The sequence below is a fragment of the Python bivittatus genome, unplaced genomic scaffold, assembly GCF_059951505.1.
Source record: "Python bivittatus isolate LINGU-HERP-01145 unplaced genomic scaffold, Pbiv_v1 ctg000100_np1212, whole genome shotgun sequence".
Taxonomy (NCBI): Eukaryota; Metazoa; Chordata; class Lepidosauria; order Squamata; family Pythonidae; genus Python; species Python bivittatus.
The window spans coordinates 3,682,407-3,701,534 of NW_028277038.1; the positions used below are offsets into that span (position 1 = coordinate 3,682,407).

The 19,128-nt window shown below is 40.7% G+C and overlaps 1 protein-coding gene across 1 annotated transcript in view; it reads right to left on the minus strand.

Moving 5' to 3' along the window:
- The window catches only part of LOC103063405 (transmembrane protein 132D), a 182,707-nt gene that overhangs the window by 97,322 nt on the left and 66,257 nt on the right, over positions 1–19,128 (minus strand). Inside the window, exon 3 of the mRNA XM_088135294.1 lies at positions 13,256–13,402. Within this exon, the coding sequence (XP_087991420.1) occupies positions 13,256–13,402 (147 nt within the window). The remainder of the gene's footprint in view (positions 1–13,255; positions 13,403–19,128) is intronic.

Here is a 19,128-nt window from a genome sequence, read left to right on the forward strand (position 1 = left end):
CTGATGTCCTATGAACAGAACCTTAAAGTTGAAATCCAGTTTCAAGGTTCTGCATTCTGACCAGCCCGGTGAACAATTGTGGAGACTTCTTCTAGTTCCCCAAAATGGTATGAAACAAAAAAACTCCAATGGCAGTGTTAGTGGAAGAGATTAGCTACATCTTCTCTTCCCCTGAGACCCCACTCTCCATTAAGAATTGCCCATCAAAGTTTGGGGGATTGGTGTGGTTGTGTTTCTGTAATTCCTGAAGTCGGAACCCTACCTAGGGATTCCTATTTTCAAGCTGATCCCAGGTCTTGCTATTGGCAGAAAGTCCCTGCAAATGCAGCAGGAGACAGAAATAATTGATATTTGATCACTGTTCCACTATTCCACAGAGTCACTTTGTGAGAGATGGGCGGCTATATAAATATGATAAATCAATAAATAAAATTAATATTTCAGGTATCTGGCATTACAAAATATATTACAGTTCTCATCCTGAACCATGATAAGGTATGTGTGTGGTGTGAGTGCAAAACTACTCGCAACCTTCTAGGATTCTATATAGACCTTTATTTTATGTTAGATGTCTTTTTATTTTCTCAATCCTTTAGCCTCAACCACTCTTGAATTCTTTGCTTCCAAGACAAATGAAACAGTCACTATGAATTTTTTCCAGACAAAAACTAATTGCCTCCAGCAATTAACAAGATGTTAGTCTCAGAGGAGACATTCTGCAATTAGCCAGTTTCCAGGTACAATATACAATATTTGCTACCTCAACTAGACCTAATTGGAATGAAAATTACACACAAAGAAATTTTTTGTTTTGTTTTCTTAACTTTGAGCTAAAAAAAAAAAAAAATAGAGGCGCGGAAGCTTCAGCAAAGAAAGGCCCTGTCTTTGATCATTTAAGGCATTATGACATTTCTGTGCTTGGCAATGAAGAAAGATTTCTGTTTGGGGGAAGGAAGGAATTATTCTGTAGGCAATGTTTGTAAAATAAATAAGTCCTGATCTTCCTGTGCTGCTGACTAGAGTTGCAGTGCTGAATTTGATATGAAATGAATGCTTTCCTCATGTGAAGGCAGACATTGAACAACTCCAGAGCAGAAAATAATGCACAGAATGAATCTCCAGTTCCCCCTCAGAGAACAGGTCAATTGATCTGAAAAGTAGCCCTAGGTTTGCATTTCATCAGCCCTCTTGGATGGCAAGTTCTGAGGAGACCCAGTGTGGTGGAGTGAGCTAGGACAGGTGAGGCCCTGGTTGAAGTCCACCTGTAGCCATGAAAATTCATGGGGTGATTTCACTCTCTCTCTCTCTTAGCCCGACCTACCTCATAAAGTTGCTGTTGTAGGGATAAAATGAAGCAAGATTCCCATGTAAGACTTCCTGAGCTCCAACCAATTCTAAATAAATAAAAACATACACCATGGGTGTTAGCTGGCCATGAAGTTCTGACGAGATTTAATTGATAGGTCATATGCTATTTCACTGCTTATAAAATGAAGACCTGCCATCTACAAAGGTTAGGTTCTTCTGAATTTTGCAGTGCAACTCATGGTTCCAAAAGGGAACCAACCCCCCTACACAAGAACATATTTTGGAATGAAGTGAGGATCAAAAGTTGCCCTAGCCTAGGACTGAAGACATACAAAATATGGCTTGGCACCTTGGCACCTCTACAAGATCACCAGCTCCAACCAGAATCAGCCCAACCCACTTGATCTTGCAAGGAGAAGTTGCTTCTAACCCCATACTTGCAAGAAGTGAGGAGATTTGGGCGGTAGTACAGATGTCTTGGAATGACCTCCCATTGAAGATCAGGCTAGCCCCTTTCCTTGCTAGTCTTCAGAAAACGCTTGAAAATTGAGTTGTTCCGGAGAACCTTCTCTTAATTTCAGCACAGCACCATCTTTCTTGATTGATCATAGTTGGTTGGGGTTGTTGTTTTTACAGTTTTGTTAGGGATCTTACGATGTTTACTGGTGTTTTTAATGATACTGTGGGTGCTTTAATGTTTGTTGAGTTATACTTTGCAAGCCATCGTGAATTGTCAGATTACAGTGGGGTAGAAGGTTCATCAGTCCATTCAACCATGGTGGAAAAAAAGTAAAGGTGAATATTTTAGAGAACACCATCCTGTATGAAGGGTTTGCTCTATAAACTGATCTGTTGACAGGTTGTGTAGACAGAATTGGCACTCAAATGTTGCATCATGGAAGACTGTTGATAAAGACTGGCTTGGCCAACTATTAGATGCTTCAAGATACTCCCCCACTGTTTTGGATCTCCTGTTCCTACTGCAGCCAGCAGTGTCTACCTTCACTGAATTGTCTTCAAGAGCAGTGTTTCTCAAACTTGGCAGCTTGAAGATGTGTGCTGCCATGCTGGCTGAGAAATTCTGGGAGTTGAAGTTCACACATCTTCAAGTTGTCAAGGTTGAGAAACACTATTCTAGAGATACAGATATTTCCGTTCACTGATATGCCTTTCCTATTTATTGGGGGGCGGGGGCTTATTCAAGCCTTGAGATTTCCCCAAACCTTTGATACTCTCAGATATTCACATACATTAGGATCAGCACTTGGAAATTGAGTTGGGTGTGAAGATTGCATCGGAATAAAATGGAATCTATTCATAGAGTTGGTAGAAAAATATTAACTACATCTCTACTGTCTCTTCCTATAGAATTCAGTGACCACTGCATCTCCTTGGTTTCCACTTGTTTTTTCACACACACACAAAAAAATCAATTTTCTACATCTTTGCCAAAAAAAACCCCAACAACACTCTATACCTGTCTATTTTTATGTAGCCCTGACATTCTTACTCTTTTTTTCCCTGTTCAGGCATACAACGAGCTATAAAGCATACTTTTAAAAGCAGCACAGAAGAGATGGGATTCAAATATGGTAGAATCCCAGCCCTTTAGAAGGAAGAGGGGGGAGGTAAAGGTGAAAATTGAAGCAAAAGCCACAGCAGGTGCTAGAAAATTCATGTCTGAAATTATTCTTTAAAGATAGAAACTTATTTCCAAGATTCCAGATTGGGGAGAATATTTGTTAGCAAGGTTTGTGTTGGGGTGTGTGTATGCGTTGACAAATTCTAATTTGTATTCTCCTTATTTTTATCCACTCAGCCCAGCAGTTATAGATGTGATGAATTTCAAGGAAGTGCAAATTGGAGATAAACCTTAGCCCAGGGTCCAGCCTTAAGAAAATATTTCAAGAAAGGGGAGGACAACTAAGTACTGGCCTAGATTATGGCAGGAAAATTAATTTCATTCAGCTCACACTTGGATAAAGCTTTGCCAAACATTTGCATTCCTGAAACAAGGATCAGTTCTTCACAATTTGCCCCTCTCCAAATGTTATGACACCAAGCATTGAAAGAAACGGTATACTTTAAAATGTGTATTTTGATGAAAATCATATATAAAATACCTTACAATATTGGAACCTGCTTGCCAAGTATATCATGGAAATGCAAGCACCAGAAAGGAGAACATTGGAAGGAACGCACATGTGTAGTTTAGTGTAGAAAGAGAGGAAAAAATGCAGAAACTCACATGGGACTAGATAAATTTAGGACAGGAGAAATGAGAAGGTGAGAGAAACAGAATTGACAAGCCTGCCTATCTATACTGTAGGATCCAGGGAACTTCAGTTCTACCTTTGCCTTTGAAAAACACTTAGATAAGGATCCTGCTTGAGGACTGCGTGCAGAAATGTCAAGATCTCCGGATCTCCTTGATGTCAAAACAAAGTAAAGAAACTACTTTGATTTTAATCGGTGCCATCTACACCAGACTTTCCAAACAGAATCATAAATCTAGTTCGCACATTGTACGAACTGCAGCGCTGAGCTGAAAGATAGGGCACCAGCCAAATAAATAAGTAAATGCCGGTTGGTTTAACCATGACTTGTCAAATAAACCACAAATGAATGTGTTCCCAGGAGACAATAAAACTTGGTTTACAACAGACAACACTAGCTGAACATCAGGCACAGAACCAAGTCCAGATTATGATACTATGTTGGAGAAACAAGTAACATCCAAATGAACCCCTGAACTGAGATACTATTGGTTTGGATAGAAACCAAGTTAAGCCAGTTGTTTGGCCTTTAACCACACCAACAAATGGTAGGGGAAAAATGAAACAACCATAAATGAGAGTTGGAAATGTCTTCTCTCTCAGCATTCCATGTGATGGTTATTAAATTGAATAACTAGTCAGGTGAACATTAAAATAAACCATATGAAATATTTATAACTAGCCAGTCGCTCCTTCCACACTTCAGGAAGTACATTGAAACAGATCATGAATGTTCAAATGTTTAGACCTACATTGTCATGACATTTTACAAGGACCTGACATCTAGCATCAGAAAGGGAAAAAATGCATGAAGTCCAGTTGGATTGGATTCCTGCAACACACTTCACTTACTTACTGAATTAATCCTGCTTCTGGATTTGTACAATATAATGAATTATAAACTAACCCCTACGAGTAGATTCGCACAACATCCTCAGCTACAAAAGAACAACTAATTGAGGTTGAAATGAACCAAACCAATATCTTGAATATGTACTGAAGGAAGCAGGACTGGAAGAAGATGAACATGGTTTTAAAACTGGAGGAAGGAACTTCAGTGACCTGTGCTATGCTGATGACATTACTATGACAGCTGAAAATGTGATTTATCTGCAAGCTCTAGTAATGAAAGTCAAGGAGCACAGCAAAAAAAAATGGGACTATAATTATATTTAATGACACTAGACCAAACTATTGACAATGGGAACAGCAACCAGCTTAGACATGAGAATGAAGACACTAAAGTTGTGGATAGCTTCTGCCTTTTAGGATTGACTAACAGTAGCAAAGGAACCAACAGTCAAGAAATATGGCACAAACTAGCAACTGGTAGGGTGGCAATGAAGGCCTTGCAAAAGATATTCAGGTGCTACAAGATGCCTATACCCCAAGATCAGAACTGTGTGGGCAATGATTTTAATGTGCCAGTTTATGGATGTGGACTTTGAAGAAGGGTAGAAAGAATATTGATCCATTTCAATACTGATGGAGAATACTATGGATAGCTAGGAAAACTAAACAATGGATGATAGAACAAATCAATCCAGAGTTCTCATTGGAGACACCAATGACCAGGCTCAAACTATCGTAGTTTGGATACATGATGCAAAGACCAAGCTCCCTTGAGAAATCCAGAATGCTGGGAAAAGGAGAAGGAAAGAGAAGAAGAGGAAGGCCAGCAGCAAGGAGCACGGACGTGATTACGGCAGCAATGAATGCACTAAAAAGGTCAGCTTCAGATCAGCGTAGAGAAAGTCTATCTATGTGCTCAATAAGAGTTGACATTGAATTGATGGTGCTAATCAATCAATGTTGTGCAAAGGCAAGCCCAAGATCTATAACCAATCTGGTGTGCCGATGTCTTACGCAAACCCATCAGGCTTACAAAAGCTTTTAACAATAATCAACCATAGAAAGACGTGCAGAGAGATGCATATATCAAGCAATTCGACTCAGTAATAGCAACAAGGAACCCCAAACTCCCACACCCCTCTTAGGTACGTAGGTGATCAGCTCCTCAATCCCCAAAGGCCTACTTAATCAACCAGTTTAAGTGTGCTACAGAAATTGGAATTGCTGGTCACAACTCCCACCCAAGGTAAGCAATTAAGGGATGAACAATCATTCTGGTGGAGGCTACCAGTCCATGCTGATCTTAGGAGTTTAGACAATCTCATAGTCAGTTCAGCGAGTTCACCATTAAATGCCCATTATTTTTGAACTTCAGCACTACCCCCAGTAGAGGTTTTCTCTCATTTCAGCTTGAAAACACACATACTGTAGCAACTACTTGGGAAAAACCCTGACTGAACGTTGCGCCAAAGATGGCCTGAAGTCTTTTTTCCACCCTGACATTTCACTCAGTCCACCTGTCATTTTCCGTAGCATTGAACAAACAAGAAAGCTGACAGAGGTGACCACGGATGCTGATTTCCAGCATTAAGGTAGGGAACTGGGAAACTATAACCTGTCAAACAAAACATTCATGGCTTCATCAGACCGAGTAAAGATTTCTCACCACCCCCAACCCCACACATTGCTTATCCATGCTCATTTCTTGTGACAGGGTCTGTCAAAGTGAGACCTGTTCTGAAGTCGTGGCAAGGCCACATCTTAAAGGATGAGACAATTGATTCCATCAAAGCACAGGTTCAAACTTTACATAACTTCCTGCCAGGCTTCACAGTTACATCCAATGACCTACCACCAAGGTTGGGCCAGTCCCACTCTATCACCTCTCACCAGCTAAGTAACTTCAACATGGAATGGCTTTGCTGGGCTTCACTCAGTTCAGATGGTGCCCTCTTCCACCCAGACGTCTACCCCTCAGAGGGGGTCAACCTCATTTGCCTCCACAATCTGGTAATCAACGACCATACCAAAGCCATACATAGGAAACCAACTTCCTAAGACCTCCTGCTGCAAATGGGATTTTTATTTTTCCTGCATCTAGTGATTCAGAAATTCTGTAGCATTTCCTTGGGTGATAGCTTTAGGCTGATGCATTGTTGAAAATTAATTGGAAGGGGGTTGCTGCTGAAGTTGGTTTCTGCTACTCCACTCTGGAGCCTTTCTGGCCGTCTCCACTTTCTGGTCTGAGTTAAGGCTTGTCAAACCATGAAGGCTGAAATAAATGTAAGGATCCCCAGCCAGCAAGAAATAAAAAATGCAGGAATCTGTAAGAGTACGGCGGTAACCTTGTTGAAGGAAGGCAAGAACCGTTAAGAGAAAGTAAATGGCAACCCGGTCTTGAGAAAGAAGGAAGTATGAGAAAGAGATTCAGAATCCTCCAGTTCTGATTCTGTTTGGTGTAAGAGGGGGCAAAGGGAAACTGGCAGGCAGGCAATTCTGTTATAATACCCTACAATGACAAAGTCATATTCCTGAAATCCTTGCTCTGTTTGTTTCCTGATCTGGCCTGACCTTGAAGGATTGATAGAATCCCACCCCTGAGAACTTTCACTCACTCTCTCTCTCACACACACACACACACATTTGTGTGTGTGTGTGTGTGTGTGTATGCAATTTTTTCCTATTAAATACCAGGAGAATAATCTGAAAAACAAAAGCTATATTTCTACTCTGTACAACATCGGTTGGAATCTAGAATATTGAGTCCAGTATTGGGCAATACATTTTAAGAAAGATTCAGAAAAACTGGAACAGGTTCCGAGAAAGTCAACACAACAGCCTGTGAAGAGAGATGAAAGGAACTGGGGATGTTCTGCCTTGAAAAGGGAAGATGGAGAATTGGCTGGGGCTGTTCAAAGAGATCAAAGGGTCTCACACAGAAGAAAGTCAACACCTGTTTTCCTACAGTCTCAGAGTACAGGACCTAGAATAATGGTTTTAAATTATAGGAAGGTAGAGTCTAATTGAATGTTGGGGGGGGAAACCTCTTAACTGTTCACGTAGCTCAACGGTGAAAAGGCAGTGTGCTGGATTTCATCTAGATTCTTCCATCCAACAGGCAGCTGGACCTAAAGAAGCCTCAATGTCTTTTTTGCCCCACTCCGTAAATTGAAGCTTAGGGAAGCAGGCGGTTTTTGAGGATGAAACAGGGTAATTGGGTAAACAAAAAGAATATATCCTCAAATGCATTTTTGTTCAATGATTTAGCTAACGTTGCTGTTTCTTTTTGCATTTGATTTTTCACTTAAAAAAAAAAAAAGAACACAGATCCTTGGCCCCCCGCATGATACTTAACAATCAAATGGATGGTTGTTGACTTGGGCGAGCTGATCCCCTTCTCTTCTGAATCAGAAGCTCTAAAGTCATTTTTGCTCTCTGTTACTTCCTTTTCTGCACTGTGGACAAAATGGGGCTTCCTGATGAGAGGGCCAGCTGATTATTCCACAGCACAAAAGAAGAATTTTCCACCAGTGAAGGGGCTGCTTAAAACACAGCTTCCCACCATCCATTCTCAGTGTAGTTAATTATAATTACAGACCAAAACTTTTTCTGCCCCAAGCATCAACCACAGTTTAAGTGTCTCTCCTTGGTCTTGAAACTCCCCTCTCTTACAGCAGAGTCAATTGAAATCTATTTCTCCTAACAGTATGGGACACCTTTTACAAGATGTTATTTTTGCTGCCATCGGCAATATTCTATGTCTTTCCCCCATAAAATGCCTCGGGGGGTGAAACATTGCAGGGAAAAATGATCTGAGAGCCCCAAACTCATTAAAACACACACACAACATTAGCCGTGATCTACAATACAGGACTGTGTTTATGAAACATTTTAATGAACACCAGGAAGTCACATAATAGTTATTGGTGCCATTACATTTTAATTTATGCAGAGCGAATCACCCAAATCCAGAAGTGGGGGGCTCGTTTTAGGAATTACAATATTCCAGAGAGTCCCACAGGAACATATCTGCAGCTGCAACAGGTTAGAAGAACGGGGTTCTAACTCATTCGAACGTCTTCCAAAATGCTGGGTGTTAAATAATTTAAAATTATGCTGCAGAAATGAGAAATAGATGGAAACCATAAAAATATACAACACCAGGGGTAAATGAAGTCACTGCCAGGCCCTGGATTTCCTCTGACCTAGGGTTAAGTTTAGGAAAAGCGGGGGGGGGGGGGTGTCTTTTTTTGAGACTCTTTGCACAACACCAACAATCCCAACTTGTTGACTCCAAAAATTAATCCATCATTTGGGTAAAATATGAAGGTGTATCCCACATTAGAACCTTTCTGGGCGCTGCAAGGGATCAGCTGCCAGGGCCAAATCAGTCCTACGGTTTTCCAAATATTCTCTTCTTCCTGCAGTTTTTTTCTCCTTCATCTTTAGCTGCTTTCAAATGGTTTTGGGCAGCATTGTTTGCTCCCCCCCCCCCAAAAAAAGTTTGCTCTACTATTGCAGGAGAGTAGAGTGAATGGAAACCTAGGCAGTTAAAAAGGGTGCAGCCATAGTTGTATGATGAATGGTGAGATGATCACATACGTCGAGGTTATCTTTAAAAAGGATACTGAACCTCTGCCATGTGGATTTCATATGGGCGATGGGCTCCTAATCCAGATCACGCTGCTGTCTAGCCCTCGTTTATCCATCTTTTGTCCACAAGAAGATTATGCGAAATACGTTCTACTGAGAGGAAGACATGCTACATCCCTGTATACCCTTTATCTACTAAATGTTATAAAAAGAGATGAGGATAGGATGATTTGACTTACTCTCTGGCTCCTAGTAACAATAATCATTCTCTCTAAATGCTCACAGATATTCTACCTGACAATTAGTTCTAGTATCTTGCCCAGTGCAGAAATTAGAGCAACTGGTCGTCAATTTCCTGGGTCGTCGTCCTCCTCCAATATTGGGACCAATCTTGATACCAAAGTATCTAAGTCATAATATTTACATGATGACATTATCATTTGTCTCGCTGGTGGCCATCCATGTTCTCACTCCTTTTAATCTAACCCAGAGACCTTCAACAAGAATGGAGTTTCTGAAGAAGAATATGTTTCTACCTTCATTTGGTTTGGATCTCTTTCTTTTGCTATTAGTCTTCAAGGATACCCGTCAAGCACATCTATAGGACATCAAGTTCAGGAAGAGTTGAGATCCATGTTTGGAACAAAATGTGTTTAAAATGTGGATGGAGCAGAAAGAGGAAAGGCTACTAAGCCATCTGGCCACCTTTGTTTCTCTTCCGTGAAGCGAGTCCCCTCTCCCCCAGCTGTTTTTCTACCAGCAGGAGTCACCTGCAGTCTTCTGAGCCCTGCTAGAGAGTATTTGGGAAAACAAAAATGTAGCTTTAAACCTTGGAAGTTGTCCCAAACTGATAACAAGTAGGCTTTGGGAAAAAAAAATCAAATGTTATTTGACAGATGGGCTTAATTAGCTATTCCAATACAAAGCCATAATATTTGCAGTTAATATTCATTCTAAAACACCCTGCTGCTTCTGATAATATTGGTATGTTAATCTTATTACAATAAGGGTTTTGCTCTCAGAGCCTCTGCAAACAGAAAGAGTGATATATTTCAAAATACCGATAAGAGTGACGTTTACGCTTCCTGCCTGCTTGTCACTCGTGTGAACATCCCTTTAATCTGTGAAATTACACCTGTCGTAGCAAGTTAGCTTTATTAATACTGCTTCCCGATCCAATGACAGCCACCAGAAGACACAAAAGCATGGAGCCTCTAGTTAATTAAAGTTGCCCTCTTATAGCTCCGATTTCTTAGAAGATGGAATCATGCGATTGTATGCAGAACTGAGGGAGGGGTAGGAAGGAAGTGCTGTCAAGGTTGCAACCATAGAGCCAACACTGATTTATTGATGTTGAAACCATAAAAACACAGGGTTCTTCAAAGAAAAGCAATCATGGAAGTCCATGCCTGCCTGTTTACATCACAGACTCACAAAACTGAAGTGATGGAAAGGATCTTGAAAGCTCCTGGGTTCTACTCTTTCTTCAAGGCAAGACTCATCCAATGACAACATGAGTGGACATGGATGGGTGGATCAGTGGAGGCTACAAGGTCAGGTGTGGGCCACCAGAAATATGGGTGTTGATCCCATAGCTCGTCCAAAACTCTTCACCAAACTGTCCTATACAATCAAAGAGAGGAACCATTATGTCCTCTTCAGTTACATGGATGTATAAATGAAGGCACACCCAATTTAGGTTTGTTCCATTTTGTTTTTAATCTGGTCCTATCACATACTTTGGGATGTACAGTCCTCAAAACTTTGGACAGAACACTGAGTGAGTACCAGTCAGTTGAAGAGTTTGGACAAAGGGGCCACAGCCATTCAAAAGACGAGTAGATAATGATAATGTTCGCCATAATGCTGTCCTAGTGGAATAGCCAGCTTCTTAACTGCTGACTGCTTAAGAGGTAAGTTTTACATTAGCATGGCAGGAGCGGGAAGACAGAGAAGTTTATCTACATCTTGAAACATGGACTGAAAATTCACTAACCAGATTGACTAGGAAGCATTTTTAATTCCTCCTGGAAAGTTCAAGATACAAACCAAGGATTGCAATTAGCCAGGCATTCATCTTTTAAAGCTCTTAATTTGAAGAGACTGGACAAGGGAGTTGAACAAAATATGAAGCATCTTCCCCCCTACACCACACACACCGTGTGTACACACACCCACACTTATTCCTTTTCCCCATTTCCTTTAGCTCAGTGTTTCTCAATCTCAACAACTTTAAGATGTGTGGAGTCCCCAGGCAGCATGCTGGCAGGGGAATTCTGGGTGTCGAAGTCCACACATCTTAAAGTCGCTGGCAGGGGAATTCTGGGAATTGAAGTCCACACGTCTTAAATTTGCTGGGATTGAAAAATACCGCTTTAGGTGATCAAAACATCAGAAAAAGAATACAAAATGAAAACTCTTGGATTTGCAACTCATGGAACACAATAAGCAGAATGTTCTAAACTTCTCTTTCCCACGGCAGATTTCTACTATCCACATTTAGAAAGCATAATATCAAACATGAAGAGGGGAAAATGAAAAAATGGACAATGGGCAAAGAGGAGGGATGTGTTATTTTTGCCATAACAAATTTAGAGTGGTAATTCGACCTTGAGGTAGCTACCCAAACATTATTTGCCTGATGTCGAAGCCATGTGCCTGCAGAAGATTCATTGATATATTTTCATATACCTATAGTAGACCTACTTAGTACTTGGTTGGGAAACTAACAGAATATCTCAGAGCTGGAGACTAGACTAGAAAGCAAATAATAATAATGATGATGAAAATGCAGACTCAGATTAATTCAAACGATCGCCTGAACCATCCAAGTGCTTGAGTGCACATGTGCAAACATGCATTGAATCATTAAATTGATTTGTAAGGACCCAACGGGCTCCAGCACATTGAATCAATTTAGGGATCAGATTCCACAGTTCTGTCCAAAGAAGTGACTCAATCTTCATCCAGCCTTAATATTAAGCAGGCCTGTGTCTCATCTTTTTGTCTGTAAATGGCATTTAAGCCAACTAAGAAAACCAAAATAATAGTGTCATGGAAATTACAATCTATGTTGCATGCTTGATTGAGTGGTTTCATCTCTTGGCCTTGAATTGCACGTGAAAGGTGTGGACTTACAGCACCAGACCCACTACTCCTTCCTTCTGAATGTATATTTTGTCAAACAGGGGCGGTCATTTCCTTGACAGCTGAGAGCCACATAACTTTCAGAAGCCAAAGCTATGTTTGGCCTAAGCAAAGTTTTGTCTGCTAGTTATTTTTCCACTTCTGTATGGTGGGAAATTCTGTCTCTAATTCTTGCAACATGATTTGTGGGGGGAGCAGAAACAAGGGAGGCGCATAGGGCCAATAGGTTGCAACAACAAGCAATGAGTATCTTTGGGGGCTGGGGATACTTTCACCTGCTCACAAAACCTGTATGGCTAGTCATAAATCACTCGTGCCCAGAATGAAAACTGGCTCCCCTAGAGCCTTCCACCACCCCAGTTCAACCTTTATGCACATGAGCTTCTTATTCTGGGCAAGGAATCTGATAGGCATATCAGGAAGTTTCTGCATGGCCTATCTCTATCCAGGAGGAAGGATATTTACTACCTGAGCAGGCCCACTTGGCAGCTCATGGACCAAATAGAAGCCTGGATGACTATAAAGTTTGACTATCAACTTGACTATAAAGTGTGGGAGTTGACTCAAAATAGAAGTCTTCTACTGGTGGCCCTTTTTTTCATGGGAATTCTGCTCCAGCCAAACCACCATGGATAACGAGACTGCAGTTCAAGCAACTATGAGTAGTGTACCTACGTACAAAAGCCCATCTGCCATTTTGCACATGAATAAGAGACAACAAAACCACTGATACACAAAGCATTTGATCTTGGATGACAACATCTGGTGAAACTGCAGATAATGGAACCGCAGATAATGAGAGAAAGCTTAATTTCACAGCCAAGAACATTGCAAGTTAATGTCTGCTGCTCTTCAGAAGGTGGGGGCCGTCAGCTCTGTGGTTTGGAACCCAACTCCTTGAAAATATCACACATTCTCCATGTTTTAAGGGAGGGAGGAATCAAGGGTAACCTGGCAAATTTATTTCCAGGAAAGGCTATCCCTGGAAGTCACCTTCCCAGGAAGAACATGTAGACTCCCTCAGACGTCTGAAAATGGCTCAAAATCAAGCAACTGAGATCATAATCAAGCAGGCCTACCTTTTTCCCGATGAAGTCGATTTTCTCTGACAAAATATAACAGCCGGCGAGTTCTTCCCAATATAATCAACACTTTTTTGGACTTCCCAGGTGTACGGATTGCTGGCTCTAATGCTGAAAATTTTCACCCCTTTTTTCACCTTTACCCTGGGAGAAAGAAAAGATTATATTAATAACTCAACAGGAAATGGCTTTTCTCCAGTTATCCCATCAATCTTTCATTGTGTTCCTTATTACTGGCCCTTCAAAAATGCTGTGTCTCAAGATAGATAACTTGTGATATGAAGGAAGGAGAATATAATAAAACCAGCTTACCTGTGCAGTGTCTTATATATCATTCACTGGTTCTTAAATGCTCACTTGAATGAACAGTTTATTTCTCTGCCTGATGCAGAAGAGCAGAAAGTAGAAGATATACCAAGGAGGCAATCAATTCTGGGGGTTTCCCCTCCCACCAATTATCAATCTATCTAACAAAAGAGCAACGGTTTTCAACTCTGCTTTTCCCAAAGGAGGAGAAGAACGGGCTGAAATTCTCATAGGTTTGAGTTTATGCATTTTCTTACTAACCCCAGTGGCTGTGGGTAGTGTGGAAAAGTGGTACTAGTATCACTTTTATGTAGTTGTAGAGGGAACAGGGAATGGCCTTGAAGGACAGGAGGAAATACCATTTCCAAGGCAACAGTCAGATAAGAGGGGCTTGAGCCCAAATCAAGAATGCAATTTGAGAAAACGTCTCAGATAAGCTCTTCCCAAGTTCACCTGAAGATAAAGGGAGGGAGGAGGAAGCACATTCAGACTTGCAAAATTCTGTTACTACAGCTGTTACAATAAAAAGTAGCCCTGACCTATATGGCATTGGTTTCTTAGTTTGTCTAGGTCTACCTTGTTGGGCTGACAGTAATGTCTCTCTTTCACCATGCAACCATGTTTCTAGTGGTCTATAGCCTCTCTAGCTATTTACACTCACATAAACATATCAAGTTTATGTTTTTCTACCTTATTTTAGGGGATGCCTGAAAGCCTCTTTCAATGTTTTCTTAGTGATGTCTTCCTTGTTGGGAAGAAGAACGGAGTGCTATTGCTGGTGATGTTTCCTGTGACATCTTTCTATCATCCTCAGTCCTTCCAAATCAGCCACTTCCAAATCAGGAGGGGGGGGTGGGGAAAGCACCATGGGATTTTCTCTTTGGATATAGTGAAAATATGGGAAATCAGGAAGGCTGTAGACATTTGGACAGAGGATGTTCAGTGAAGGAGTTGTTTCAAAGCAAGAACAGCATATTCTAACCCTGAAAATTCCATTAACTTTCTCTTCTCCATAGGAAGACATTTAGAAAGCAGATTCACTTCCAACAGAATGAATGATACTGCAGAGAACGAAATGCAGGATATTTTTTTTCACATAGCATTAGTTCTTTGCATCTATCTGACCATCTGCCTATATACACATACATGCATATTTGATTTGCAGATGGCTCAGAGAAATCCAGAAGTGTGAAAAATACATAAACAAATGGAAAGTGCATTCTTAGCATAGCATTGTATAGGTTATGAAATCCAGATGTTCATGAAGTTGTTTTTTTTTTTGAAACACAAAATACACTGTCCAAACATACACACAAAAGGATAATTATTCACATCAGCACAACTCCTTGCCACTGGATCTTTTCTCCTTGCCAAGAGACAGGACCTCTGTATATTTGGACAGGAATTTTTAGACATTTGTCTGGGGAAGAAGAATATTGAAGCCCTGTAATTTTAAGCCTTTTAAAAAATTCAATCTAAATGACAATTTAGCAAAAAGATAGAGGAAGGAAGGAAGGAAGGAAGGAAGGAAGGAAGGAAGGAAGGAAGGAAGGAAGGAAGGAAGGAAGGAAGGAAGGAAGGAAGGAAGGACAAGAGATGGATAAGGAAAAAAAAAAAAAGAACCCCATGTACTTCTTCATTTATCTTCAAGCATGGCAATAATATTTTGGTATTTCCTCATCACGGGAAAAATCTGGTTCCAAAGGCAGCATGCTAATTTGAAGAATAAAATAAAATACAGCATCAGCATCAATGTCTCCTTAAAGGAAGGTTGCAGAGAGAATATACAAGAGGAGTGGCAAAAATCCATCAATTTTAGGTCATCAGAAAGTTCAAACTAGTGTCTGAACCACAAAGTAACTGTCCATCACACCTCAGCGGGGAGGACATTTCAGAATCTAGATCCTATAAGTTGCAAAGCCTTGTAGTTCCATAGGCACACAACCAGCCAACACACAACTTCGGATCAGACAGAAAGCTGTCATCTTATTTTCTTTCCTCACTGGAGATACAAGTAGGAGCGCCAATTTGTGAAGTCCTCGTCTGGAGTAAACACCATAGAAAACCGTTGAATTATTCCCAAAAGCAAAATCATAGAGCGACAGTTATCCCAAGGACTGACACGCAACCCAAAATCTAAATCCACGGCCACTAAGGGAAACTGGAATAAGACCAACTGTTAAGAATCAATATTTTGCATTAACAATTCCTGTTCTACTAAACACCATGTTTACTGGGGTGCTACGAAGGCTTCAGATTATACAATTAAAATGAAAGTTTTAAAAAATCTATTTATTCCTATGTCTGTTTTAACATTTGCCCATGACTTCTATCCCAGTATTTTGTAGTTTACAACCAGTTCACACTTCAGCTCCTGGTCCATCATTACTGCAGGCTGGTAATGGCTGTGAAATTGTCACTTAAGTGTTGTGAAAAGTGGAACAGCTGGATGGCAAAGACAAAACAGTGCAGAAACATCACTAAGGGCTGTTGTGTTCTCAGCTGAGTTCACCTGTCTGGTTTTGTAACCATCAGGGACTTGGTTTTTAAAAATGATTTGACTTGACTTTCTTTGAAAATTAGTTCTGCGGGAGAGCAGGGGGAAAAGATCAAAGCAGCTGGATACATGAAGAAAAAAGGCTGGAGAACGCACTGAAGTTTTGCCCACTTCATTCTCCCAAATCTTGCCAAAGAGCATGCAAATTGTGTCGATTCAACCATTCAAACAGATTCAGAAAGTCAACTGAATTTGATCTGATTATTCGAATCCATTCAGAAAAGTGATCCTGCTCCGAAAAAGTGCTTCAGATCCAATTCAGCTGAAGCCCATGAAGCAAACGTGCAAACTGGCTTGAAATCAATCCAGACATATTCAAACTGATTTAATGAGCCATATCAATCCATCAATTTGTTTTAGCCAAAATGATTTGACACTCCAGATGGGCCCCTGTTAGTCCAAATTAATTCAGAGCATCAAATATCCCCATAGCTCTCCACTCGCCCCTTGTCTCCAAAATCAAGCATTGGAGAAGACAGATTAGTAGACCATCGGACTGAAAATGATAGCTAGTCTTCTAACTTCTGCAGATTTGGGCCAGCAGTTTACAAATCCCAGTGATGCATTGAGTGTCTCTGGGTTAGGATTCCAAACTAGGTTCAACAAGCTATCAATTCTGCAGATGTATTTTAAACCAAGAAGAAGCAAACGTCTTCCGCAGATAATGTTTCTTATTTTTAAACATTTACCTTCACTGGATCATTAATTTTCAGGGTCATTTTTAACCACAACCCCAGCAAAAATTATACAGGTGAAAGTGGACATTTTGCTCCTGATTTTCAGCTCAATGATAAAGTTTGATCCTACCTAACACAACCTCATCCCTGATCTCTAACTATTTACAAGTTGGGAAATTCATGGCCTTAGTCTAACAGCAAAGGTTAGACTAAGGCCATGAATTTCCCAACTTGGCTTTAGGGATCAAGCTTTAGGATCAAGCTAAAGGTTACATTTGCTTTGAAGGACACACTCACAAATTGTCTAAATTCAGCCCTGGACACGTTCAAAACTTTCTGTGGCAATCGGATTCCTTGAAAGGGTCTCTGCCATGGAGATGGAGAACAGATGATAGCCATGGGGTGGACTCGTCTTGATTTTGGTTTCCAAACGCTTTAGATAGTCCTATCAGCTTTATTCCCTGAACATCAAAATGAAAAACAACTCAAAGTCCTTCACCCTCCTAGTAGCTTCAGTATTATTTTGCAGAGAATGGCCTAGCAAAATATAAGTGATTTAAAACTGTATAATATACCCTCAAATTTTTATTACGGTCTATGGTTTCTCCAGTCCTGGGAGACAGAAACCTGTTATCAATATGCATCACCATGAAAGCAGATTAAAATTAAATCAATCTGTTTATTTTATAGGTTTGCAAGGCAGTTCTCTCTCCCTGTAAACCTAACGTGTCCTTCATCTAATTAACATTTCAGGAGGAAACGGGAGGGAGGAGGAATCACAAAGTGCTCATGTATCCTCACTCGGTGAGGGATATTAAAAAAAAAAAAAATCCCATGAGGCTTTCTAATTAAATTTAATTAGTGAAAGGGCACAAACCCAATGCAAACCTATGGAGGTGAACTTTGCATGCTGGCGTTAAACAAAGCAGAGATCTTGGCAATAGCTTTCTCTGAAGCAAAAATGATCACAGGTGCTTGTAGAGGAGAACTTGTGTACCATATTTCCTGAAAGGATTCCTGAGAAAGCAATCTTCAATTTGAACCACTGAGTCAGTTGACATTTGATATTCCAAATCAGGTTGATGATTCAATCTGGAAGTTTGATGGAATTGCCACTGAATCTTCAAATTGAATACTCACATGTATCTTTTGAGTCAGCCTTGACTCCTGGCAACAGTCTGGACAAGACCCTACAGTTTTCTTGGCAATATGTTTGGGGAAGTTGTTTATCCTTGTCATTTTCTTCCTACATCTGAGAGAGAAGGGTTAGCCCAAAGTCACCCAGTTGCCTTTGGGTCTAAGGCAGGACTAGAACTCATGGTCTTCTGGTTTCTAGCCTGGTGCCTTTATCCATTATACCACATTCCTCTTGCTAACAGTTCTCCAGCATTCACCCCAAGACTCAAGTCTCAACGCCAATGTCAAAGGTTCTGGAGAAAGCAGGTTAGATTGGAAGATGGTGGCCAGCCTGGAAAAATCAATATTGCATTTCTTCTAGGAAATGCAAATCATGTTTTCCCCAAGACCTGAAGAGATTAAGGTCCTTATAACATTAAGCGATGGATCATCAGTGATCCTATAGTACAGGTTGCTAACCTGGGTGAAACCCAATACTTCTGATATCCCATTCTCCAGATTTTGCCATTGCTAGCCACGATTGGCCTGAATACTTGAAATAAAAGAATTCAGGGGCTGACTTGGCTGCCTCTCCCACCATACCAACCCTGTCTGATTTCCCTCTTCTGCTTTTTCCCCTAATTACCTGCAAGATAAATGGATGAGCTCAGCAAGATTCACAGACACACGGTGTGCACATAGAAAGGTTTAGAATGAAACAAATGCATCTGCATTTAAGAGGACCCAGTGGTGTGAAAGATGTCCTAGCAAATGAGGACAGGTGAGAATCTGGACATGGCTTGAACATGTACCTAAAATTAGTGTGCTTCTTTTCCTCCGCCTCCAGCCCAGCTCTGGGGACTGGTGTTGTCTGCTTGCAATTTTAGCTTGCCTTATTATTAATTGAGCTTTTATGCCTCAGTGATTAGATAGAACGATCGGAGATATCCGGCAGTGAAAGGATTCCTACTGTGATCAGGGTCTGTGTGTCTGTGTTTATTTGCTGAGCTCCAGCACAGATGAGAAGCAGAGCACAACAAGCTTTTCATGATAGAACAGCACATGGAGGCATTTAGAACAGGAGATAAATAGGAGATAAATCTTGATAGGAAATGGTTTGCTAGCACTGGATTGAGGGGAGGAGGCATGTAGGCTTTAAAAGGAGAACCAGCCAGCCATCTCAAAACAGGAGAAGTAGATTCGTTCTCCTTCTG